Raw genomic sequence first — 25,519 nt, forward strand, 5'->3', positions numbered from 1 at the left:
GTCCTTTGGTCTCCTGGGCCCTCCTCTAGATTTGGTTTCCTCAACTACAGGAGGAAGAAGATCATCAGCCCCACCTGCCTAACACGGCTGCTGGGAGGAGGTAATTGAAGGGAAGGTGCTTTGTAAACATTTAAGATAGTATCATGATTAATTAGCCACTTCCAGAAGGAAGCCCTTTGGGCCTCTTTTATGGCAGAGAAGAAGCTTCTGGTAATGAGCAGCAGAACTGGCTTCCCCACAACTGGTGGGCAAAGTCTCCTGTCAAGAGTCACTGCCAATCCAATGATGTTTCCTAAGAAAAGTGTTTCTGGACAGAAGGGAAGTCCCATGCCATTGAGCAAGACCCCATCAGGAAAAAAAAAATTAAAAAAAAAAAAAAAAAAAAAAAAAAAAAAGACCCCATCAGGGAGCAAGCACTTCATGCCATCGCATCTCTGCAGGTTTGCTGGTCCCTGGCCCTCCTTCTCTGGAAGTCAATGCACCTTCAAGGTCTAACTTGGCTGCAAATCCTTCATACAGCCCTGCCTATTTTTCCCATCCATCTCGCCCCAGCACAATTATTCCCTCCTATTTGCTTTCATAGCACCCTGAAGCCCTCTATTAATTATATAGTCAGCCCTCAGAATCTGTGAGTTTAACCAACTGAAGATCATAAATATTTGAAAAATAAAAATTGTTTTTGCACTTAACATGTATAAACCTTTCCTTTCATATCATCATTCCCTAAACAATCCGACTCCTCCATGCTACACACAGCATTTACATTGTATTAGGGTAAGTGACCTAGAGATGGTTTAAAGTACGTGGGAGGATTTGTGTAGGTTATCTGCAAATACAACGCCATTGTGTACATTTGAACTTGAACATTCAAAGATTTTGGAATCTGTAGGAGGTCCTGTACCAGTCCCCATCACATGGATTCCTAGGGATGACTGTACTCTGGTTTTACGAGGGGTGGTGCCACCACTCTGCATGGGGAGTCCTCAGAGGGCAGAGACAGGGCCCGGCTCAGACCACATAAGACAGCCATGAGGTCCAGAATGTGCCCAGTGCCTTCACAGGTGTGTCCCTTCCTGCTGCCTAGGCCAGTATGGGGCACAGCACGGGCACTTGGTAAGCCATTCTGAATGTCAGAGTTGGCAGAATTGAATCCCTATATCTTCCTGGGACAGTGCCTTCAGGTCTACCAGGCCCAGTGGCCACTCTGCCTTGTTCTACACCTCGGCTCTGAGCTGTGCTTTGTTCCTTCCTCTTTCATCCTTCTATTCTCTCTTCACATGTTAAAATGATCACTTCTAATCTGTTCCTATCAGAAAATGCCAGACCCTCTTATGAGAAGTTTGTAAAGTGCAAATGTAATCATTCCAAACACGTGTGTGCTTGCCAGAAAACACCGCTAGATTTCTGTATGTTCTCAAGGCTGGTTTCTGGAGTGACCTTTGGACCTGTGTCCCCAAATACTCCCATAAATGCAGCTTACAGCCTCAGCTGGGCCCTCTGTGCTGGTCACCTGTACTTCTATGGCACCCTGGTCAGCTATCCTGCCCACTGCCTACCACAGTGCCAATCTTTAGCCAACTTCTGATTAGATAAGAAGCTTCAAGGATTAGAGAACTTCTTTCTAGATTTGGTCACATTTTCTTAGTCCCTTCTGGACAAATGCAGCCCCTTAGCTCCTGCTCTAACCCATCTGCCTCCTCAGGACCCCACCTCACTTCCTGATCTTCCCCCTTTCCTCATCTACTGGTTTCAAATTGAAACAAAAAACAATCCTAGCCTTATAATCCCTCCAGCTACACAGTCTCTTCTCCGGGCATCTGACAGCATTCCCTCACTTCATTCATCTACTCACATTGACCAAGGGCATACTACCCCAGGCACCGTTCTAGGCACTAAGGACACAGCAGTGAACACAAAACACCCTGGTTCTTCAAGACCTCACGTCTTCCCCTTTCGAGGCTCTTATCTCTGGGTTTTAGATATCACCTTTTATGCTCCTTCTGCTCCTCTCTTCTGTAACTGGGGATGTTCTCAGGGGTTTCACCCTGGGTTCCTTTTTTATTCTAGTCTCCCTGGGAGATCTTCCTACTCCCATTTGGACACCAGTGACCAACTCTCAACTCCTCTCCAGACTGCATCTAAGAACCGTGTGTCCCAGCACCTCCCACAATCCCCAGTGGTGTCCCACTGAACCTCAATTCCTGCACGTCCCATGACACCTACCGGCTGCTCCCCTGCCTTGCTCCTCTCTGATACCCCGTGTCGCCTGAACTGATGATCCAGTCCTATCCATTCCTCCTCCGGAGGATGCCACAGCAGCCTTCCCACTAATGTCCCTGGCTCTGCTCTCACATTCTCAGATCCATCCCACCACTCCAGGAGCCTGAATCTGTTTCCTGAGATGCAGATGTGGTTCTGTCTACCCTCTTCCATGGGTCCTGACCATTCTCCCTTTGAAGTCCCTCCTCCACGTGCCCTATCTAGCTGTGCCACACCATTCTGGTGGTTACTTGTTTTACAGATCAAACTCACCCACAAAGCCCACAGTAGTCCAGCCCCGGTTTACTCAGAGGTCAGCACCTTTGGCTCCCCAATTTTCCCTCTCCTCCCATCCTCCTGGCAACACAGCAAACTAAACACTTAACTAAATGCCGGCTCTCTCTCCTCTGGGTCTTTTCCTCTCTCCTCTGTCGACCTCCTGTCAACCCACCCTGTTCTGTTCCTGGACACCTCTCCATCTTGACCTTGGAGTCCTAGTTCTGTCATTCACTCACTTTGTGACCACTGTCAAGACATCACTCAATCCAGTTCCCAGCTTCAGCTATGCATCACAGTTAGGAAGCTTTTTACTCAATACCCAAACAGCATCCCAGACCAATTAAACCAGAATCTGGGGGTGCCCAGGGGACCTCAATGTGCAACCAAGGTGGAGAGCTCCACCTCCCTGCCTCTGCTTTCCACTGCCTTACAGACAGTTCCATCTAGAAGGATTTTAGAAGGGAGCCAGCTCAAAAGCACACACCTTGGCAGGAGCTGTGCAGAACACTTAGCAAAAACAGCACTTGGGATTGTTCCAGGCCGGGGCCCACAGTCGCCATGTCAGGCAAGCTTGGAAAAGTTCTGTCAGGACCGCTGCAGCTGAGCATGACTCAGCAGGCCTGGCCTTCCTGGTGACCTGCTCCCCAGCATTGGGCGTGGCCCCCACAGCCTCCCTGTCTGCCCTCTTGGAAGAAGCCCAGCTCTGATTCCACACACTGCCTGGTCCCCCAAACAGGCCCCCTGTCCTCAGGAGTCTGCCACCCTCATTTTCTAGTCTCACCCCTCTGGACAGTGAATGTGGTCCTGACTGGAAGACCAGGCACTCTCACTCCATCCTCTCGGTGAGGGTATGAATTTTTTAAATGACAGGGCAGTTGGTTACAGAGACAGCCTGAGGCTGTGGAAACAGCAGAGCTTGGCTTCTGACTCTACCATTCACTGGCTGTGTGACCTTGGGCCTGGTGGATATTTCATCAGCCTGGGCCTCGCTTTCCGGGTCTATAAAGTGGAAATCACCACTCATCCTCATAAATATATGCAAAATACCCAGTACAGGAGGGACTCGGTTATAATCTCCTTTCCTGCCCAGACTCTCTTTTCCTTTTCCCCCTAAAGCAAGTTGGTGGGGCTAGAGATCACTGCCAGCATCCCTTCTAGTCTTGACATGTCAATGAACAAGTGGGGCAGATCTGGGATGTGCTGTGGGGAGAAAGAAGTCAGACCTCCAACCCATGTGGTTCCCTAAGGCAAGACATGAATTTTTGCTTCGCCTGACGCGGGGTCTCCTGGGGGACGCAGCGGTTTCAACCTGGAATCAGATGCCTTAAAAGAGAGTGCACTAAGTGTGGATGGGGTGTGAGCACAGGCTGGGGGACCACCTAGTGGGGAGGTGTTGGATACCAACTCTGTCTCTGACTAGCTGGGTGACCCTGGGTAGGAGTCTCCTCTTTGGCCATTTTCCTCACCTGTGGGAGAAGGAGCGATGATGGTCTGTCTGCCTACCTGCCTGTCTCAAGTGAGATAAATACCAGGAAAGCCCTTGGTTGTCCGAGAATGCCCTATGAACACAGCATCATTACAACAAGTGCTGTTCTGATTATAATAAATGTCCATGTTGTGTGGGAAAATTGGTCAAGATGACCTATAAAGACCCCAGGATTCCGTGGACCCTGAGATTCTAGAATCCTGGCTGGGGAGGCAGACAGGAGTCAATGCTCATGAGTGACACCCAGGTGGCAGTGTGAGTATGGGGCCAAGAACAAGGACAGTATAGCACTTACCTTCTGGGGGGCATTGATGACTCCAGTGTTGTAGCCAAACTGCAGGGATCCGAGTACTGCCCCTCCCACGGCCAGCATGAGACGGCCAGTCACCTTCTGCAGAGAGACAAAGCACATGGTTACAGGTGTGTCCAGGCCCACGATACTATAGGGCAAGGCCTAGGCTGGCAGGATCCCTTGTTCAGGTATCTTGCCCGACTCCTGGCACCACACCCATCCCTCTCCCAGGAAACTCGGACATTTCCTGACCTCGGGTGCCTTATCCAGCCCAGCAGACTTCTAGACCTTTTCCTGGGGAGAGAGAGGAATCAGGGTCTTCTCTCTCTGAAGCATGGTCTTGGTGACACAGGGAGGGGCTTTGGATTCTCTGAGGGTCTCTCCTGGTGGGGCCGTGCTTGGAATCCAGGTAGCCCCAGACTTGATTGGGAGGCTCAGAACCAACTTTCCTATGCAAGCAGGTCCAAATTACATCAAAGGAACAGCAGAGATGGAGGAAGCACCCTGGATTTGGAGCCAAAGGTGCTGACCTGAGTCCCACCCATCTGCCTATTTGCTCTGTGAATTCCAGCAGGCTAGGTCACCCTGCCCATTACTCCTCCTTCCCTCCATTTACTTGTCTGCAAAATAGGTACAGACACACTTGTCAGCACTGGACACCTGGTCCTGCCCTGCCCTCCCCTTCCCACCTCTCAGTGAGCCCCGAGAAGGGAAGACGTGTTCAAGGGCCTGCTGCAGAGCCAGGGATGGAACCCAGGGCTCTGGACTCCCCATTCAGTACCCTTCACAGCAGCACCCCCAAACCAGGAGCTTCCCAGAGTTATTGGAACACAGACAACACACCAACCAGACGTGTATTTTGGCAAAGTACATGATTCAAGGTGAGTAAGTATGTTGGGCAGCGAGTGTTTCTAAGGGGCAAAGGGCTGGAGGAGAAAAAGGCTGGTAGGCTCTGTTCCCTGGACACAGAAGGCAGAGGGAGGGGTAGAGGCTAGCAGGTGAAAGGGCCCTGCTTACACATAGGTGAGAGGCCAACGAGGTGTCCACCTGGCTAGAGAAAGGTAGAGGACTCATTCTGCCTTTTAAAACAAGGAAACCAAGAAACATTAGGCAGACCCTTAACTGCTGGGAGAATGGAGTTGGGGAGCATGCCAAAGAAATGGCTGGCTCCCACCTGTCACCATGCCTACACCACCCAGGGCTGGCACTGCAGGTGGGGAAGGGAAGCTTGGCATCTTGGGCCACAGGATAGTCTGGAGAAAACTCCATGATAGTGGAGGATAGTCTCAGCCCAGCCATGGCCTTGCTGGGGGTCTCTGTACCATAGTTTCCCCACAGGAAGTCTCTGGGCTTCCTTCTTGCTTCAAGATCACCACAGATAACATGGGGCATAGCTGCTAAGCAGACAGGTTCCTAGTATTTTTTCTTTCATTCACTAGAAGTCTACAGGGCAAGGATTGCAAAAGCCACGGTTCTCATATAAGAGACTGAGAAAGAGGAAGGAGGCTTTACTGCCCAAGTGCACAGCTTGGAGCCCACAACACATCAGAACACGGGCCTTCCTTCCACTGTCTGTCTCCCCTCCTTGGTTGACTTCTGACATGCAGGGAGCTTTCCTCCTGCCATGAGCCGTCTCATTCCTTCTAAATCTTGTCTTTAATAGCCCAACTAAAAGGCAATTTCACACACAATCTCTGGCACTGTACCCCGAAGTCTATCTTCTCTCAACTTCCTAGGAAGCCTTTAGACTCAGGGCTGCCAGTTGAATGGGCAATGAGCATGTGACAAACCTTTGGTGGGACCCAGTCAAGATAGGGTTAAACTCAGGTCCTCAGGTGACCACTGGTATTGAAGAGGCTGTGATGAGGTGGTATCACTAGGATGACTCAACAGTGACTGGGTGTGATACTTATGGTAGGGAAGATATGTATTGTTCTACTGCAAATTGAAATGGAAATAAAACCAGCAATGCAAATCTGTGATCTAATGAGATGTGGCAGATTTGTGGCGTGGAATACACAAGAATAAAGCTCTTTATGTACTGTTTAGGACACTCTTCAAATGAAGTGTTAAAAAAGCAGGCTTCAGAGAAGTGTTAGACGCTACCTTTTGTGTAAACAAACAAACAAAACCCACCAAAGTTGGTGGGGCTAGGGACTATTCATATTTACTTCAAAGAATGCATATGAAGGGTAATATTATGCCTCAGAGGACCCAGGTGGCCAGGGACTTGGTGAAAGGGAGACTTCAATTTATACCCTTTCGAACATTTTGAATTCTGAACCATGTGAATGGATTACCTATGCAAAGTAATTTTTTACATGCCCTATGATTTCCTATTATTTGGAACAAAGCAATTTAAATAGAAATACTAAAAGAAAAACAATGCAGATGAACCATGGTTCTGGCAAAAGTCATGCTGATGAAGCATAAATGAAAGACTCACAGCCTGCCTGAGGCACTTATTGTTATTACTATAGGCCTTGTTTTATTGAATCCCAGCTCTAATGTTCCAAGGGTCCTTGGGCTTCTGAAGTCACTCTTGGATCCCAGTGGAGCAGCTGCTCAATTGGCACTAAGGACTGGTGGGAGGCAAGGACAAACCCTCTGCAGGACTTTGTCATTGGCAGGTCAAGGTCAAACTCCACTTTAGAAAACCTGCCTACCAGGCCCTGGAGTATGGCCATATCCATCCAGGTAGGCTGCTGCATTAGAATTCACTAAAATACTCAGTGACCCGTGCTCCAGGCCCTGTGCTAGGACTGGGGCCTGGAATCAAACAGGCCCTCATCCTGACGTAAGGAAAGGGCCAGTAGGTCATTGGAGGGCCAGCGGGGAGACAGATGAAGACATGAGGCTAGTGTGTGGTCCAGGCTTTAACAGGGGTGGTATGAGGAACTGACAGAGCCCTGTAGGGAGAGACTTCTAATCAAAAGATGAGTTCCGAGGAGGTGACACTGGAGTTAGACCATGAAGGACAAGCAGAGTCTGCCAAGTAGGAAACAAAGGCAAGACTACATTCCTGGTAGACAGAACAGTATGTGCAGGGGGAGAAATGGGGGCCGATACAGCCAGATTAAGAAACAGATGCTCGGACTGGCAACATGTGAGTTGCAAGTGTGGAACGGGGTCCCTGTTCCTTGGTAGGCACACAGCACTGAGCCCAGTCACATACCCCTGCTCCCACCACACTCAGCTTAATGATGGCTGGACCTGGAATCAGGGGACTCTGGCTCAATTTCAGTGAACTACTTCTTGCCCTGCCTCTGGACCTTGGATATCTCACCTGGGAAATGGGAATAATGTTCCTTTCTTGAGGGGCTGCTATTGAATTCTGTATTGGTGCCATTGTGGAGCAGAGTGGAGTTCCTTCAGCAAGTGTTTTCTGAATTAGGGAAGGACAGGAAGTCATCTCAATCGGGCCACCACTGGCCCATGTGTCCCTGCTAGCCCATGACTAAAACTGAAGCGTAGAAATGAAGTCCATTTATTCAGCATGTATTTATTTGGGTGTCAAGCTCATATAATGGTGAGGACTTAGAGAGGGGATACAAACCCCACAACTGTGGCTTTCTTGTGGAAAACTTTTTTAGGGGTGGGGGAGCAAGGCAGAACCCAGAGACTGAGACCCCCAGCATTCTCTGAGGACAGAGCTATCTTCTAGAATATTCCATGCTCTTTGAGACCTTTGTCCTTATTGTGCCCTCAATACCTATCTGCCATTGTGATTTAAGAATGGAACCTGGGTTTTTCATCTCTGCAACCAGAGTACCCTGGGTAGGGAATGGCAGAGAACAACTGTAAAACACAAGATCCGCCACTTTATCAATTTAGTTTTGGGGCAAAACTATCTTTGTGTATCTGTTTTGCCAAAATGGTGCTCACTGTAACTCAGCCAACTTAACTGTTCATCAAATCCCTGTGAGTGCTGGAACTCAAGAGCTCTGAGAGGTGGAAACAAGCTAATGGCATCTGCCTGAATCCTCCACTCCAAGCCCACATGGCTGTAGAGAAGAGACCTTTGAAGGCAGAAAGAGTTCAAATCCTGACCGCCCCCCCCGCCCCCCTCAGTTCACCAAATGCCTCAACTCAGCCTCCAGCATACAGAAGGTTATCTCATGTCCCCACTCCTAATCCCCCCTGTTCTGATTCTGGGGGTCTGAGGCCCACTGAAAGCTCTCCCTCTCCCAGAAGTCACTGATGAGGTATTAGCTTCAAGAACCTCTCCTCCCACAAACTGGGAGGGTGGGTAGCCCTGGCCATGTTGCATAACTTGCTAAACTCACAGTGGCCTTTTGACCCCTGCCTGTAGTGCCCTTCCTGGGCATAGCAGCCTGGCCCCGGGCTTGCCCTACAGCAGGCTCTCAGTCAATATTGGCAGAGGGAGTGCACGAGGCACTGCCTGCTCAAGAGACAGGGTGTGCCCTGAGGGAGGCGGGTCCTAATCCAGCAACATCCAGACGTCACTCCACCTCATCATCCACCTCATCCTCCCACAGCTTCCTGCAATTTCCCAAGGTGCAAGAAGCATTGGACACCTGGCTTTCTAAGCACTTGGTTCACAACTCTAAGTGGGGTGGGAAGGGGTGTGGCAGGGGTTCACCTGATCCAAGACAGCTCCCTTTTCATTTTCTGAACATTTCTTTTCTAAGATTCCATTTGAACAAAGTTCTGGGCATTAAAAAAGAAAGAAGCCTAAGAAATTGCAGACTATTGTATCACCCTCACTTGATGGATAGGGAACCTAAAGTCTGGGGACAAGCTCCCAGGATACTCAGCAAACAAAAGCCAGGGCTAGGACTGGAGCTCTTAGTTTATAGAGTTTCACCCTGTGACCCTTTCCAGCCCAAAGGCTTGTCAAGAAGAGAGATGGGCTAACCTCAGAAGCCTGACCTTCAGGTGACCTCAGGCACTGACTCCTCCTGAAACCATTGCCTTTGAGCCTTCTAGTGATGTTAGGACTTGCATGACTGAGCCTCTGGGCACCCCACAGTGGCCCTGAAGGTAGAAGGTGCCCATCAATCTCTAAAGCAGGGAGGGGAGGAGCCAGCAATGGCACACTGCCAGGGGCTACTCATATCCTGATTGAACCACCATGAATATTCTTTGCTCTGTTCAGCAGGGGGATTGCTGTCCCCTCACAGAGAAAATGGGAGACTCTAAGAGGAAAAAGTATGCTAGGTGGACTTTCAAATTGGAGGGATCTCTGATGCCTGATTTTATGTCCTTCCTGCTAAGGTCCTCCCTGGACCCCCACCCTGCTTCCGGGTACTGGCCCCTGAAGGAAACAAGGTTTCTACCTGGCACTTGCTATGTAGGTCAAATTCCATTCCAGCCACTCTCTACGCCTTGTCCGTCTGAACCAAGACAGCCTCAGATCAACCTCGGGAAACTTTTGGCCACTTTGCTAGATTCTGTTCTAAGCCAAGTTTGATAAACTGTGGCCCCTGGGCCAAAATCAGCCTGCTAGCTAAGGTGGGGGATTGGATTCCTAAAACTGTGTGTGTATTGGGGGTGGGGAGCAACATTTTGTGGTAAGTGAAAATTTCAATTCAAATTTCAGACTATTACTAAAGTTTTATTGGAACATAGCCATACTTATTTGTGTATCTGCTGTTTGGAGTTATTTTTATGCTTTGATGGCACAGTTGAGTGGTTGAGGCAGACAGAGACTATTTGGCTCATAAAGCTGACAATATTTTTACTATCTGGCCCTTTGCAAAAAGTTTATCAATCTCTGCTTTAAGCCCCAGGTTCCCTGAGGGGTTAGGAGCAAATCCAATACATGAACTCAAAAAACAAAAGAACTATTGAAACCTTTTAGGCCTAAACACATTATCCTCCCTAAATAACTAAAAGGGTAAGTATCCTTAAATGCAAACAACTTGTTCCCTGTGCTGTATGCTTGAACCTTGGGTCTAGAATTGGACCCTGGAGAAGCTGACACTCCTGAAGAGGGTATACATTCAGCAGTGAGATGGGCACCAGTTCAACTAAGACAATATTAACTTGATAAGACTGGGCATTACAAATGTCATTGTCACTCTCAGAAAATAAGTTTAAGGCCCAGTTCCTCCGATTTGTGATTTAAAAAAAATATTCTTTCCTTTAAGGCTTCAGTCCCCCATGAGACAGGTTCTTCTAATTATATTATTAAGTAAAGATTATACCTGAATGCATGCTCCCAACACTATCCCTCCTGGTCAGTGGGGACTAAGCAATAAATTAAATCAAATCCCTGACTATGGAACTTGATATTTTAGTTGAAGGCTGGGGCAGAAAATAAATACATGTAATATATCAGGTGGTGAGTGGTATGAAGAAAGTATGGGGATGCTATTTCTTAATCACGGTGGAACTTGTCTGTAATGGAATATTATGCAGCTGTTGGAAAAAATGCAACACATCTGTATGTACTTGCCATGAAAAGAGACCCAGGGTAGATTATTAAAAGAAAAAAAAATCAAGGTATAACGTATAGAATGTAATTTTGTGTAAGGAATAAATAGTTACTGAACTTTTGTACCATGGTAACTATTATATGTACAGAGAGAAACACTGCAAACATTTCTCTAAGGCTTGGGTTGGTGAACTGGATGGTGCCACACAGAACACGTAGAAAGTATGAATCAATTACACAAACATCACACATATGAACACACATTTACACATTCACAAAGAGGTCTCTGCGCGTAAGCATCAAACGGTCACAACTTGGAGAAAGAACACATTTATCTTTTTACTTCTTATGCTTCTCTTTAGTTGGCTTCATTATTTCTGTATTAAAAAAAGAGAGAGGGCTGGGATCCTGGATCAGTGGTAGAGCACTTGCCTAGCACATGTGAGGCCCTGAGTTCAATCCTCAGCACCACATAAAAATAAATAAATAAAGATATCGTGTCCAACTACAACTAAAAAATAAATACTGAGAGAGAGAGAGAGAGAGAGAGAGAGAGAGAGAGAGAGAGAGAGATCCAATTTTTTTTTTCCCCAGTCACATCTAAAAACTTTTTGAGAATAGCTCAAGTGCCAGGGCCTGGCAGGCCCAGCGCACTGCCCTCCAGAAGTCGTGGAGCAAATGGTAATTCCACAATAGAGCACTCTATCTGAAGGGTCTTTTGTTTTCGTTCTTTTGAAGTCCTGGGGATTGGATCTAGGGGGTGCTCTACCACTGAGCTACATCCCCAGTCATTTTTATTTTATTTGAAGACAGTGTCTTGATGAACTAATAATCCTTCTGCCTCAGCCTCCTGTGTCACTGGGATTACGGGCACAGGCCATGATGCCCAGTACTGAAGGCTTTATGTGGCTAGGAGATGGAGAGCTGTTCCACAGATGTATGAATAGGTCAACTTTTACAAATAACATCCAGTAGGGGGAAAAATGACACTCTGACTGCAGGGAGCACTCTGGGTGAGCAAGGGCATTCTCACCTGTCAGGGGTCTGGATGGGTGAGAGGCGGACCTAGCTCCATGGCATGGAGCTGGTGGGGACAAGAGACCATAAGACTAGGCCACTGTGAACTTCCAAGATCAACTACTGAGGGGCAGGTACACATATATGTGCCAGGCACATCATTCTAGGATGAGAAGAACGTCATATTCTGCGGCTGGTGGGCTTGTCGAGGGCTACAAGGACAAGGGTGATGCTGAGACTGCAGAGGCTGAGCACCTGGGCGACAATGAGGATGGTGGCCATGCCCACAAACAGCCAGGGCTGCTTTGGCAAAGCCAGCTGCTATGCCATGCAGATTCACTCGCAAGTCAGAGCCTGGCTGGAGGAAATTCCTGTAGAATGCAGCCATTCAGAGTTGATGCTGAGGGTTACTGCCACCATGCCGTAGATGGCGATGATTCAAGTTATGACTACTGGGGTGGATTTCATGATCAGTTCCAGCAACATGATGGACACGGCCACCATGCCAGTGCTGCTTCTGGCCATGCCACGGGCAGTACCCAAGTATGAAAGGCAGGGAGGTGAGCCCAGAGTAGTATGGACACCTGGTGCCAGGACCCTGGGGTGGCTTTGCACAGCTGTGAAAGTGGCTCTGAGCTATTATACACCAGGGGGAGCCTGGTGTTCAAGAAGTGCAGGGAGGCGGTTTTAGCTGGACTGCTCCCGCCCCCCACCCCCAACCCAAGAGAGTCCCCCTCTTCCTCCAGCAGAGGGCTTTACAGCCAGTCATCTGGCCCACCTGGGGCTCTGGCTCTTCTATGAAAGCAGATCTATGCTCCTCAGCCGCTCCTCAAGACTGAGGCTCCTCAAGACTGCTCCTCAAGACTGCGGCACGGGCCCCACACTCCTAGTGAGCTTCAAAGCTGCTGGCCCACAGAGGGGGTCATTATCTCCATTAGGGCTGAGGACACAGCTCCCACAAGACATGTGCCCGCCCTAAGGTCAAATGGTAGAGCTGTTTCTGTCTCAGACTTTTCCTTCCCACGCCCAACTCCAGGGCAGGGAGAGGTAAGCTCTGGCCTAAGCAATTTGGGCAGATGTTCTGTCCTGCAGAGTCTTCAGCAGCCAAAGGTGCCACCAACTGGAGTCGGGCAAGAGCTCTCTCCCTTTCCAGGTTGTGGGGGCATAGGGGAGGCAAGAGCCAGCAAAATGGTGAAGGGGTGAACCCTACCTTTTTCCTCTCCAGGTTTAAGGCCCAGGAGCCCGATTTCAGTTACCACAAAACCCCAATGTTTACTCCTCAGCTACTTCCAAGGCCTGGTGGCTGGATGACAGCCTGGGGCTCTACTCCACCCCTCCCCTGGAGGGAGGTAACAATTGGAGGTTTGTTTTGGTGGCCAAGGCTGGGCCTGCCAGCCTGGACACAGCCTCTCTGAGCCCATGTTTCCAGCCAGGAGCCTTCCTGGCCTCTGCCATCCTGGGGACATTGGTTACCAGACTGAATGGCTTTGTCACCTCTATGCCCTAGAATAAGGTGGGGGTGGAGGTTACAGGACCCACGCCAATGCTGCACACTTTCCCCTTTGTTCTAGGCCTCCCCAGTTCTGCCAGTTTGACAGAGAGAGAAAACTAGATGCCTGTACCCTCGGTGCCAGAGCAGAGGCCTGAGTTCTACACCCTGTGACCAGGAGGTACTGGGCAAAGCTGAGTTCCCTGAAGTCACAAGCTGATTATGGGGGATTTAGGGCTGACCCAGCTCTGGGGTAAGTAGACTGGACGGCTCAGCACCGAACAAGGATCATCTTGGGGCTGTTTACACTGCAATGCCAAACTGGCTCTGGAAGGGGTCTTTCCACTTAAAATAGCCACCACCTAATTGAGGGCATGAAGCTGGGCTCCACCAGGGGTGGCAAACCCTTCATTTTACAGAGAGGGAAACCAAGGCCCAAGGAAAGCCACTTCTCCAAGGTCACAGCTTTGTTTTGTTTCCATTTACAGAAGGGTTTCAGTTGTCAGGTTACATCTAATCCAACTTCCAGTCTGCCACTGCACCCAGAAAAGGCTTGGAAAGTCCTAAAGCCTGGGGATTTCTGCTCATTTGGGATGAGTGAAGATGGCACAGAATGCAGTGGAATACGGAGAAGAAAGCATGCTTTCTCCCAAACCCACAGAATGCCTCAAATTTTTTGTGATAGCCTTATCTTAAGACTTTTCCCTTCTCCAGCCTCAGTTTTCCCTTCTGTCAAGTGGAGGGCTAAGCCACGGGCTGCTGCGTCTCTTCCTGCTTGACTTTCTCATTCGCTTATATGATACTGGAAAGAATGACAGCGTGTTTTTAGGATGGGATGTTCAGTGTGTGACCTTGGCAAAGTCATTTTTCATTGGACCCTGAGGTCCCCATGACTTCATATCCCCTTCACAGGGCAGCTGTAAGGATCCAGGAGATAAAGGATATTATCTCCCTTTCTGAACTCCCCAAGACTGACTCAGATTCAGGCACGAAGGTGGGAACAAAGAAGACTAAGGCAAGACAGGGAGGGAGCCACACTAGCTACTACTCACGCCCATGTGCCATCTCTGCAAACCAGCTTCCTGACAAATCCCCTCTGGTAGAACTGACAGTCGGAGCTTTAATGTTTTACCTAAGTAATAACCGTGAGCCAGGCATCCAAAAAACTCACACTGCCAGGCTTCTGCATAGAATCCGAGGGCCGAGTATATGTTATCTGGGACCCAGGCAAGCAGAGTACATCATGGGAGTCCAAGGAAGCAAGGAACATTTATGGAACACGTATGGGGACAGACACCCACATTTATCCTCCTGAATTCATATAGATATTCTAATGCTATAAAAATGACATCATTCTGCGGGTGAGATAACTAAGCTACCCTGGGATGCAAAACCACATCTGCAGGATTCAAATACCAATGTTCTTCCTACCACCAGGGGCCAAGGAACCCTGCAGATTTCTGATGCCTCCTTTGTGTAGAGGTCAGACTGGTCAGTAAAAGAGAGGGCATAGATGGGAATAGACCAGACTAGCTACAAGTTCTTCACAAAGGGTGAGGTGAGACATCCCAGGACAGGGCTCACTCCTGCCTGTGACCCAGGAGGGACGGTGGGTGAAGCCCTGGCTAGCCAGACGATTTCACCCTACTTCCTACTCAGTTAAGCTCATTACTTCGAGCTGCAGAGGAGCACTTCGGAGCACATAGGAGCATGGGGAAGTCAGCTGAGTCAATTCCCAGTTCTGAGGAGATGAAGAGGAACATAGCCGAACTAAGGCTTAAAGCCAGACACACCCGGCAAAGGATACAACCATGCCAGGTCTCAGTTTAACATGTGGCTCCAAAAGGCTGTGGTAGAAATCAAATCAGCAGTCTCCAGAGTATACAAGATGATCATAGAGAATTTAGGAAAAAAAATTGACTATCATTGCTACCTTGTATTTGTCTTTTGAGATTTCTATTTTATGTAGGCAGATAATGTATATGAATTTATAAATGCAAATGAAGCACTGGGCAGGAGGTGCTCCGATGATCCACCCAGTGGACAGTGGAAACTCTGGAAAAGCACCCACCTGCCAACTGCATTTAGACCAGATGCTGTGAAGGCTGCCTTTGAAGTTAGAATTCTCTCTTCCATTTGGAATTGGAGAGACAGAAACACAAGCCCTGCTGATCAGCCTGGGTTCAAATCCAGCTCAGCCACTTCAGGAAAGTTACTTCCCTTCTCTGAGCTCCAGGCCAGAGAAGAACCTCAGCACGGATAAATGGCCAGAGACAAGGAAAAGCATTTTTGCCCAGATCCCAGTAAACTGGAAGCGGCTGTTGATTTTCCCCTCTACTCTTCTGTCTCCACTCAGAATACTCACTTATTCACTCAAATAAATACCGAGGTCTGGCATCACATACTGATAAGACAGTTCTTTTCTTTGAGGAAGTAACAAAAGTTATCCCTGTCTCTCATGTGGAGGAACAGAGGCCCCGAGAAGTTAAGTGTCCTACCAGAGCTCTAAGATAACACAGCAATTACTTGGACTTCTGGGATCTCAGGACTTGTCCCTGGTTAAAATCACCTCTTTTATATTTTAGTTACACCCCACCACTGTGGCTCAGCCATGCAAGTTGGGAGCCTCAAAGAAGGAACTTACTCAGGTCTCCGTTCAAGCCTTAAGGCCAAGGCAGGATGAAGCAAGTCCCTCTGGATTCAACAGCTATGTACTGGGGAGGCCTTTTCCAGGCGAGGGTACAGCCTGGTGTCACCCAGCTGGGTCCCTTCGGATACCTCCACAGCATAGAGAAAGGGTAGTTTGGGTTCAGTCCCAAACCTGCACGTCCCAGGTAAAAACAAAGGGTATTCTTGACCCTTCATTTGAAAAATCAAGTAGGTAAAAGGAAATATTTTAAAAGAAAAAAAATGACCTGAAATATTCTAGACAAGGAGGAAGGGAAGGAGCAAAGAAACAATGCCCTACACACAGAGGGGTTTAATAACCACTTGTTGAAAAGGAACCGCCTTGGGGCAGTCACAGAGATTCCCTGCAGGACCACCTTGTTCACAGATGCAAAGAGTGAGCGTGAGTGTGGATAAGTTACGGAGATTCCAACGAGAGACAGTTTGCCCCATCTCACAACCTTCAGGGCAGGGAGTCCCTGTCCTTCATCCCATGGAAGGCGCCCTTCCCGCTCAGCTCCCGCCTGGGGCCCTATCCCAGCCCCGGGCTCGCGGGGGCCCCCGGAGAGCTCTCCCTGCCCGGCCGGGACGGCGCCTCATCAGAGTACATCTATCTCCCCAGGACTAGGTACCCGCTTTGGGGCCCACACTGTCCAGATAAAAAGCGTCTCGGAAACCGGCTGTTCGTCTGAGACCCGGGACCAGCACCTCCCGCGCCCGATCACGGGCCTGAAGGAAGTGCCCTCCGCCGGGGCATCTCGGGAGGCTGCCGCGCGGACCGCGGGAGGCCGGGAAAACCGCCCCGGCCAAGCCGTTCACCGAGCGCAGCACCCGGGCGAGGGGAGCGGCGGCCAGGATCCCGCCAGGAGCGCGGGCGGGTCCCGCGGGCTCTAAGCCGGGGCCGGGGCCGGGCTGGGGGCTCGGCTCGCTCAGCCAATGGGCGGCGCGCTCGGGCCCCCTCCCCCGCACCGGGAGGAGCCGGCGCAGGGCCGCCGCCGCCGAGGTCGTGCGCGACGTGCTGCGCCAGGGCCCTGTGTCCCGGGCCCCCGCCGGGCCGCGTGGACGGCGCGGCGCCCCCGGAAGGAAGCTGGTGACTCGGCGCGGGCGCCAAATACGCACGTTGCGCCTTCCCGCTTGCTAGAACCGGAACCCATCCCCACCGCACCCCTAGCCCCGGCAAGGCGCTACGTCCTGAACCCGCGCGGAGCCAGGCTCAGAGAGGCGCGCCGCCGGCCCCGGGCGCACAGCACGGCCAGGCGATCCGGGAGGCCCGGGCCGGCGGAAGGGTCCGCAGGGGTCGCCTTTGTTCCGGGCGTGGAGGGCTCGCGGCGCGCTACTCACCTTGCTGCTGGGATCCATGGCCGCGCTGCGCTGGTGGCTCTAGCAGCGCTGGATGCGCGGGCGGCAACAAGCGGGCGGGCGGCGCTCTCCGGCTCAGGCTCTGTTCCGACCCTGACTCCGACTCCCGTCGGTTGACCTCTCGATCTCTGGCACACTAACTCCCGGACCCCCAGCCGCGATCTGCACGGTTGCCGGCTATCTCTAGCCTCTTGCCTCTAGCACCAGAGCTCCCGGACCCCACTGTTTATAGGACCCCAGCCATTGGCTGGCCACGCTGGTGTGTCGGGGGTGTGTGGGCAGAGCCTGGGGCGGGGCCTGGGGTAGAGCACGTCCGGGGCGGGGCTCCAAGGGAGGTGGCGAGGAGCGGGGGGAGGGGTGGAGGGCTCCTGGCTGCCGCCTCTCTGTGGTTGCCAGTCTACCGCGTGCGGAGTGCGCTGGGACCCCAGGGGACGCTTGCTGTGTGATCCCGCGCAAGTGCGCACACCTCTCTGAGCCTTAGCAGCCTCTCGCAAAATGGTGGAGCTGGTACCCGGCTGTAAAACAAACTGGGAACCACGTAGGGTATCGCGTAAAAGCTAGGACTTTGGATTCTTCATTCTGCAACAGGTTAACTTTGGTAAACTTACGATAATAATAGCATCATCACTTTCTGGGGTTGTTATGAACATTAGACGAGTTAATATTTGTAGAATATTTTGAGCCGCGTCTGTTACGTGGATCGTGGTATTTAAGTATTTATTGGACTGAGGGAGGTCTTGCTCAGGGATTGAGATTTCCCTTCCTCTTTTCCATCCCCAACATTCCTGCTCCCAAGCCAAGCATCTATTTTGCACCATCCGGGCCCTCTGCCTGGAAATCCATGCCCACTTCTTATATGAAAAGTGACTTTAAATCACCTCTTTGACCTCTTCTCTACTTCTGACAGTTCAGGTGTATCTATAGTGACACCTAAGTGTGAAGTGCATGAAAGGCAGGGTAACTGAATGGTTAAGGACATAGGATACCTCGGCATCGAGCCAGCTCATCTGTATGCTAGGCTAGCCTGATCCTCGGCAAGCTCCTGGTCTGTGAGCCACGGTTTTCTTATGGGTAAAATTAAATTCATAACAGTTTGTGTGTTCTCGACAGAGTTAACAGTTTCCTTGAGATGAGCTCATGAAGTGCTTAGCATGTGATGAAAGTGCTTAGCATGTGATGAAACACAGTCAGACCACATTTACTACTGCCGCTGGTATTGTCATCTGAGTTCACTTATTTCCTCTTCCAGACCAGAGTCTTTCTTGAGACACAGTGTAGGGAAAAACCGCCACTCCAAAGTTCAGACCAAAGTCCGGGGTTAGCCTCAGGTCCTTTTCCCTGTGCCGAGGGGTCATGATGGGATTAGTCCTGTTAGAAATGGGAAGGCTGAAATGACCCCTGGAGTTCTCTGGGCAGTGTGTCCAATGCTGGCTGAAGGGGCACTCTGATTGGGCATGAAGCCCTTCTGGGCATTCCCCTGCCCATGGCTCCAATTTCTATAGCCTCTTACCACTAAACCTGGAAAGTGTGGAACCATATCCCTCCTCTCTCTTCAAGCCTATAGAGGGCACTAAGTCTTACTAACACCACCTTCCACCACTCCTCCTCCTCCCTACTTCCCAGTGTCTACAGCATCTTTATCTTCTCCAATCCTGGACCCTGTTATTCCTACTCACATATCTGACATTGTCATGGAGGGAGAGAGGCCCATCCTGGCCATCAAGGTCCTTCTTCAGGACACCCGGTTTACAGGCTCAGCCTCACTCCTAGCACCAGCACCTCACATCCATACCTTTGCTCAGGTTGTGTCCTCTGCCTGGGAAGCCTTCCCTCCACCTCAGCAGACCATAGAGTGCCCCAGGAATGGGTCCTGCTCTGAAAAGTGGCCTTTCTCTCCTTTATTCCTGGGTGTTTTTCAGTTTGCTGTTGTCCTCTGACTGTCTCTCCCAGAATGTGAGCAACTTGAGGACAGTGCCTGTAACTGAGGCACAAGGTGAGTGAGCAGAGGACAAAATGAGTGAATGGATGAATGGTCTTCCTGTCTCTAGCTTCCCTTCCACTCCAGTCCGTTCTGCTAACCTTGCAGCCTTCTCTTCAGTATCTTTTGGATTTTGCTACCTCCCTGCTCAAAGTCTCTCCCTGGTTCCCTGTTTTGCCCATCCAGTCTTCTGGGTTTGCCACCCTTAGCCCCTGGATCATGCTCTCTAAGCAACTACTTTTTCCCTCTCCAGACCAGCCCTGTGCAGCTCACTTTCCCAGGGACAGAGATATGAATGTCCACTGCTGCCTCATGGAGCCCCAGACTAGATGGGCAGCAAAAGGGAGGATGAGCAGCAACAGTTCCAATTCAAGTTCACAGGATAAGTTGCACAGGAACACCCCGTGGGAAGAAGACGGAGTAGGGGAGGTCATACCGAGCAGAGTTTAGAAGGCTGAATATGAGTTCTCTAGGTGGATTATGGGAAAGGCTACTGTTTGCAGAGGGAAGAACTGATGCAAAGATGGCAGAGAATGATTGTTGAAGGGACAAGAGAATTTTTGCCAGAGATTCATGGTGGAGTCAGAATTGGATTTCGAAATCCCAGTTCTGCTATTTACTTGCCAGACATTCATGAGTACAGTTCTCTGAGCCTATAAAATGGGCACAACAACCCCTTCCCAAGTCAGCTTGAGAAAAAAAACAAAACAGATATGTGTAAAGGTTTTTACTATTAATAAAACTACTAATTCTTGATGTCAGCAGTTCAGTCAAACCCCCATGCCATCATCGGCGTGGCACTTGACATCAAAGCAGAGTAGCCAGAAAAGCAGCTTTACCTTTTTACCCCACCCCACCATACCTGCCCAAACACAGACCCCCATTACCCACTTGAAATTTCACTCCTTGGTGTCCTCTCTCTGTAAATGTTTGATGGCCCCTGGAGGCTACAGTTTAGAGGCAAATTCACCAAAAGCTATTGACACTGGATCAGAGGTTAGATTCTCAGGTGGACTGGTTTGTGTTTTCAGTGACTGAGTCCTTGGAAACAGAATTTGACTCCATCTAGGTGGAGAGCACCAGAGGAGGCCTGAGGAAGTTGCATCTGAGCTGGGCAGGCTTGGTGCAGGGGAGGGGAGCATGGACAGATGCCTGGAGGGAAAGCGAGAAGATTTAGCAAGCCCCTTGTGAAATGGCTGGCTCCCAGGAACCTGGGAGAGAGAAGAGATGAAGATAGGGAGGGAAGAAGAGTCTGAAGAGGTCGGGTCACAGAGGCTCCCAAATGCCAGGTATAGGAGTTAGGACTTTCTTCCTTGGGCAGTAGGGAGCCATAGAGAGTTTCTGAGCAGAGAAGGGACCCGAGGGAATCTCATCCTCCCTATACGTTTACTCTATATGATGTCCTAAAAGTGGGTGGGAAGAGCTGCTGGAGCCCCAGTATTCGCTTTGGAGAGGCTTACTGCCCCCCTCTCCAGCCGGTGCCCACACTGGTAGCTTTGTTTTCTGGAAGTGATTTCAGTCCTGGAAAGAACTCGGGCTTTTCTGGGTTGATTCCAAGTAGTTCCAACCCTGGCCAGTGGGGAAGAAAAAAAGCTCCCCGGGATTGGCGGGGAGGTGCCAGGTGCACAGGCTGATGCGGGTGGGCGTCTGGTGCGTGTCTGAGGGCACGCAAAGGGCCCGGGGCTGAGGGGTGGGGCCGTGCTGGGCAGGGCGGGTCTTAGTGGCTCTGGAGCCAGGAGTGAGTAAGGCGAGCCCGGAAAAGTCTCTTTTGCCTTTAAAGGCAAGCGTCCCTGGCAGCCCGAAGAAAAGGCTTTGCTGAGTCAGCTGCAAATGAGGCATGGGGGGCGGGGGGAGGGGGTGCTGGCAGGGGCTGGGGCAGGAGATCCCCTAATCCGCATAATGTTTTGCAATTCAGACCCTCCGGGACTGCAGGTAAATGTGGCATTGGGCTCCAGGAGAGCCTGCTGGGCCAAGCGGGACAGTTTGGTGTGCTCAGTATTTTCAATCTGATTTGCACACCTGCTCCCAGAAAGCTAAGCGGCATCCCTTCCTTCTGCGTGCCCCTCCCTGCCAATCGGTGCCACTACCTGCTCATTGGTACTGAGGGATACTGGGAGAACATCCCTCCTCCTCTGTCCCCTGAGCACCAGGCTTGTCTGTTCAGTTGCCTTCAGGACAGCACTCTGCATGTCCCACAGGTACCTCGCACTCGCCATGCTTAATCTAAACTCATCATCTCTCCCCCTGCTCTCCTAGTCTCCCACCTGGGGGGGGGGGGTAGCCCTTGCAAACTGCACTAGCCAGAGGTCTGATATCATCCTGACTCCTCTCTCCCCCTCATTCCCAGTATCCAGTCAACCCTGTGGATTCTGCTCTCTCAGAATACTTACTATTGAACTCTGTCCGCTTCTCTGCATTCTCACAACCCTTTCTCTAGGATAGAGTCACTGCTCAATCATCCTCTCCACTGCCACTGCCTTGGTCTCTAAACTGCACAGCTGCCAAGCACACCCTCCCTTAAACATCTTTCCATAGCACACACCAACATGGCTGATCTCATAGACATCACATTGAGGTGTTGAGGCCACCTGTAAAGGGTGGCCTTTAAATAATGATTGCATGTATATAAAGTTCAAAAACAGGCAAAACATGTGCGGGACTCTAGAAGTCTGGAGAATCAGTTCCCTGGAAGGAAGGGTCTTGGCCATGAGGGGAACTGGTAATCAGGGCTAGGCAGGTGGAGACCAGATCAGCAGTTCTGGTGATTTCCTTTTGCCCCAAGCTGTAAGATGACTCAGTAGCACATGGTTACTAATCCTATTTTTATTTAAAATTTTGATGTTTTGTCATGATTTTTTTGCATTAATTTTTACTCTTCAAAAATATAACATTAAAGATGATTATTTATCTTGACAACTGAATTTCGGGCACTCCTCCCCCTGCCTTGAATCTTACCTGGGAGACAAGCGCCTCTCTTGCCACACCCCATTCCTGACCCTGTGGTAGTGTTTCTTAATCAGCTTGCTGGTTATGCAGGCAGAGTCTGTTTGTGAAAAATTATTAAGCTGTTAACACTTCTGATTTTTGCACTTTTTCTCTGTGTATATTTTACTTCAATCAAAACCAATTATTTTGTTGGGCATGGTGGCACATACCAGCAACTCAGGAGACTGAAGCAGGAGGATTGCAAATTCAAAGCCAGCCTTAGCAACTTGAGACCTTGTCTCAAAATAAAAAATAAAAGGACTGGGGATGTAGTTTGGTGGTTAAGCAAACCTGGATTCAATCCTACCGGGAAATTCTTTTGTTGAGGTTCCAAGGGAATGTCTGCTCCCTCCAGCATCCCCAACACCAGAAACAGTACCTAATACATTCTGAGTCTCTGCATATATTTGTAATATGAATGCATGCTATTTCAGTTAATTTAACCCCCACAGGAACTCTGGGAGATGAGGGGTTTTTTTCCCCTCTCTTTTTTCTAAAGAAGAAAATGAAAGTTCTTGGGGAAGTAAAGTTATTTGCCCTAAATCATGCAGGTAGTAAGTGTGAGTTTTAATACCTTGCTTACACAAAATAAAGACTGACTGGCCAAGCTGTTCAGCCAGCCCAGCACTGCTGCGAGCAGCTTACCTGGCTTGGCTCTTATCACTTAGATTACAATTATTTGAACCTTATCTTCCCCTTAGATAATGACCTTTCCAAGGCAGGGACTTGGGCATTTCAGTCTTCCCTCTATCCAGCAAGTAATTTGACATAGGAAATAAACCATAAATGTTTAGTACATGAGTAAACCAAAGAATGAATGAAGGAGAAGGTGAGAGAGGTTTGTGGTGGGCAGAGTTCTGCTTTTGGAGACTGACCTGCCAGCTATGGATCTTTGGGTATTTCCCTAACCTGATTCTCAATTTCCCCAACTGGCATATGGGTATAATATCAATATTCACCTCACAGATTGTGAATATAAAGGGAAACAATGTCTACTGAGTGGCTGGCATGTGGTAAATACTTGAAAATGATAACTATTATTATTTCCAGTGTTTACATCCTCAAAGCCTGATTTACTTTAGGGTTGTGGGCACAGTGTAATACTCTCAGTGTATTATTTGGGGGGGGGGGCGGTCCCTAAGGTTGGGAAGAGAAGATCTAGTACAGCCCCCAGAGGTTTTCTTCCTCAAGTCCACAGAAAGGATAGAATGCTGGAAAAGTCTAGAAGTTTGGTTTATGGTCCAGCTTCCCCCTGCGAGTGGTGTCATCTCTGATAAGTTTCTTATTCCCTGTGGGCCTCAGTTTTCTCTCTGTAAAATAGGACCACAATAGTCTTGAACTTGGCTGAGTGCTATGGTATCTGCCAGCAATCCCTGCTACTCAAGAGGCTAAGGCAGAAGGATGGAAGTTCAAGGCCAACATGGGCTCAAAATTTTAAAAGGCCAGGGATGTGGAGGGAATGGTGGAATACCCCAGGCTTCATCCCAGTAAAACACACACACACACACACACACACACACACACACAGCCCTTGAACTTGTAGGGGAGCATTGGGAAGGATTCAGTGCTTTGGCCCTGGACATAGTGCACAGTAGGATTCCATAAAACGTGATGTGAAGAATTAACTTGATGCCCCGAGGGTGGAGGAATAGCAAGGAGACTGGAGAGACTCTGAGAAGTCCAGGAACTGATGGGAAAACAAACAGCTGGGCTTGGCTCTTCTGTTCTGTTCTGAGAACCAAATTTCTCCAGAGAAGTGAAATGTCAGCACCCTTTAGACTGATATAACCTTTTAACTGGACAAAACATCTTCCCACACAACATTTGCTGGGTCTTCCCCACACCTTTTACTGAAGGCAAGACCACACACATCCACAGTTGAAGAAACTGAGGCATGGAGAAGTCAAGCCACTTGCTTAACTCCCTCATGACAGTGAGGGAGGAATTTGTTAGCAAACCAAATTTTTTTATGAAACCTGGGCCTCTTCACTTCTAGAATCCATCATGTAGCAATCCGGATAGGAAGAATGCACATAGCTCACTCTCCAGGGGAGCAGCCACTCTTTAGCCAGTGTCCATCCGGGTCACCAATCCACTCCCTCAGCCCCCACCTGAATGCCACCTGGCAGTCACATGCATATTCATCATAGAGGAGCTGCATGACTCAACCTTTGTGCTGGAACTGACTCATACTTCTAAGGAGAGAACCTGTTGAGAGCACCTAGGGACCTTCCTTTTCCATACACAAAAGGCTTGGAGCATTAATTTTATAGAGGCTTGTGGTTGATGCTCCAAATCCACGGCACTGTAGCTGGTAAGAAAGAGAAAGCACTCGGGGCTGAAGAGTTCTAGACTCAGAGGATGAGTTTGCCGAACTCCGGGCTTTGTTACAGTTTAACTGGATGACTTCAGTCTCTTCAGCTTCCTAAGGAAAGTGTTGCCACAGGTAACCTCCCAGACTGCCACAGACAAGGCTGTCAGAAACCCTCTGTGTGGGAACGGGGTGGAGAAAGGGAGAGTGATTCCTGATGTCACTCAAGCACACACACGTGCACTTATTAAAAATGTTGTTGAGTGGAGAAGTATGATCAAGTATGATCACTGATTGGCATGGAAAGAAAGTCACGATATTTTCAAATGGAAAAAAAAACTGGTTATAAAACCGTCACATTCCCAAAAGAAAATGCCTGTGTTTCATGAATTTGGATTTCTATAGACATACGCTAAATATTAACGGAAATTAGCTAGAATTAGGGGTGATTATTATTTTCTTCTTTCATAATATCTGCATTTGTCTGTCATGAATGGATATCAGTTGAGTAACAATCCTTACCTCACAAGGCTACAATATGTACTAACAAAGATATTAATTTACTTATTCAATAAATAATTATTAAACACCTAGTTTATGCTGGTGTTTGTGAAAGCTGCATGGTGTCTGGTCAGTGGTAGAGGCTCAATTAGATGGGGTCATTCAGGCCTCTGCCTTCAGGAGCTCAAAATAAAGCTTACCCCCATGCACAGGTGCCTCTGCATGAAAGACCTGTATGCACTGTGAAAATCTAGGTCATGAAAACAACAGAGCCTTTCGGCTACACATGCTGTAGAATAACCACCCCCCCCCAAGCTTGGTGGCCTGGCCATGATTTATTATCTCTCATAATTCTGTGGATTGACTGGGAAGTTGTGCTTTACATGATGTGAACCATGGTCACTCATGCAACCGAATTCAGCAAATGCATGACTGAGCCATCCTCCTCCATCTCCGGCAGGACAGCCTGGGCTTCCTAACAGCATGGCGGCTGAGT

The 25,519-nt window shown here is 49.4% G+C and overlaps 1 protein-coding gene across 1 annotated transcript in view; it reads right to left on the bottom strand.

Annotated features, from left to right (window-relative positions):
* Positions 1 to 17,484, bottom strand: part of Slc2a1 (solute carrier family 2 member 1) — a 30,120-nt gene extending 12,636 nt beyond the window's left edge. The window contains exons 1-2 of the mRNA XM_026410393.2: positions 17,231 to 17,484; positions 4,320 to 4,415 (exon numbers count right to left, since the gene is read on the bottom strand). Of these exons, the coding sequence (XP_026266178.1) occupies positions 4,320 to 4,415; positions 17,231 to 17,248 (114 nt within the window). The 5' untranslated portion in view covers positions 17,249 to 17,484. The remainder of the gene's footprint in view (positions 1 to 4,319; positions 4,416 to 17,230) is intronic.
* Between the last annotated feature and the right edge of the window lie 8,035 nt (positions 17,485 to 25,519).

This window comes from Urocitellus parryii, chromosome 11 (assembly GCF_045843805.1).
Source record: "Urocitellus parryii isolate mUroPar1 chromosome 11, mUroPar1.hap1, whole genome shotgun sequence".
Taxonomy (NCBI): Eukaryota; Metazoa; Chordata; class Mammalia; order Rodentia; family Sciuridae; genus Urocitellus; species Urocitellus parryii.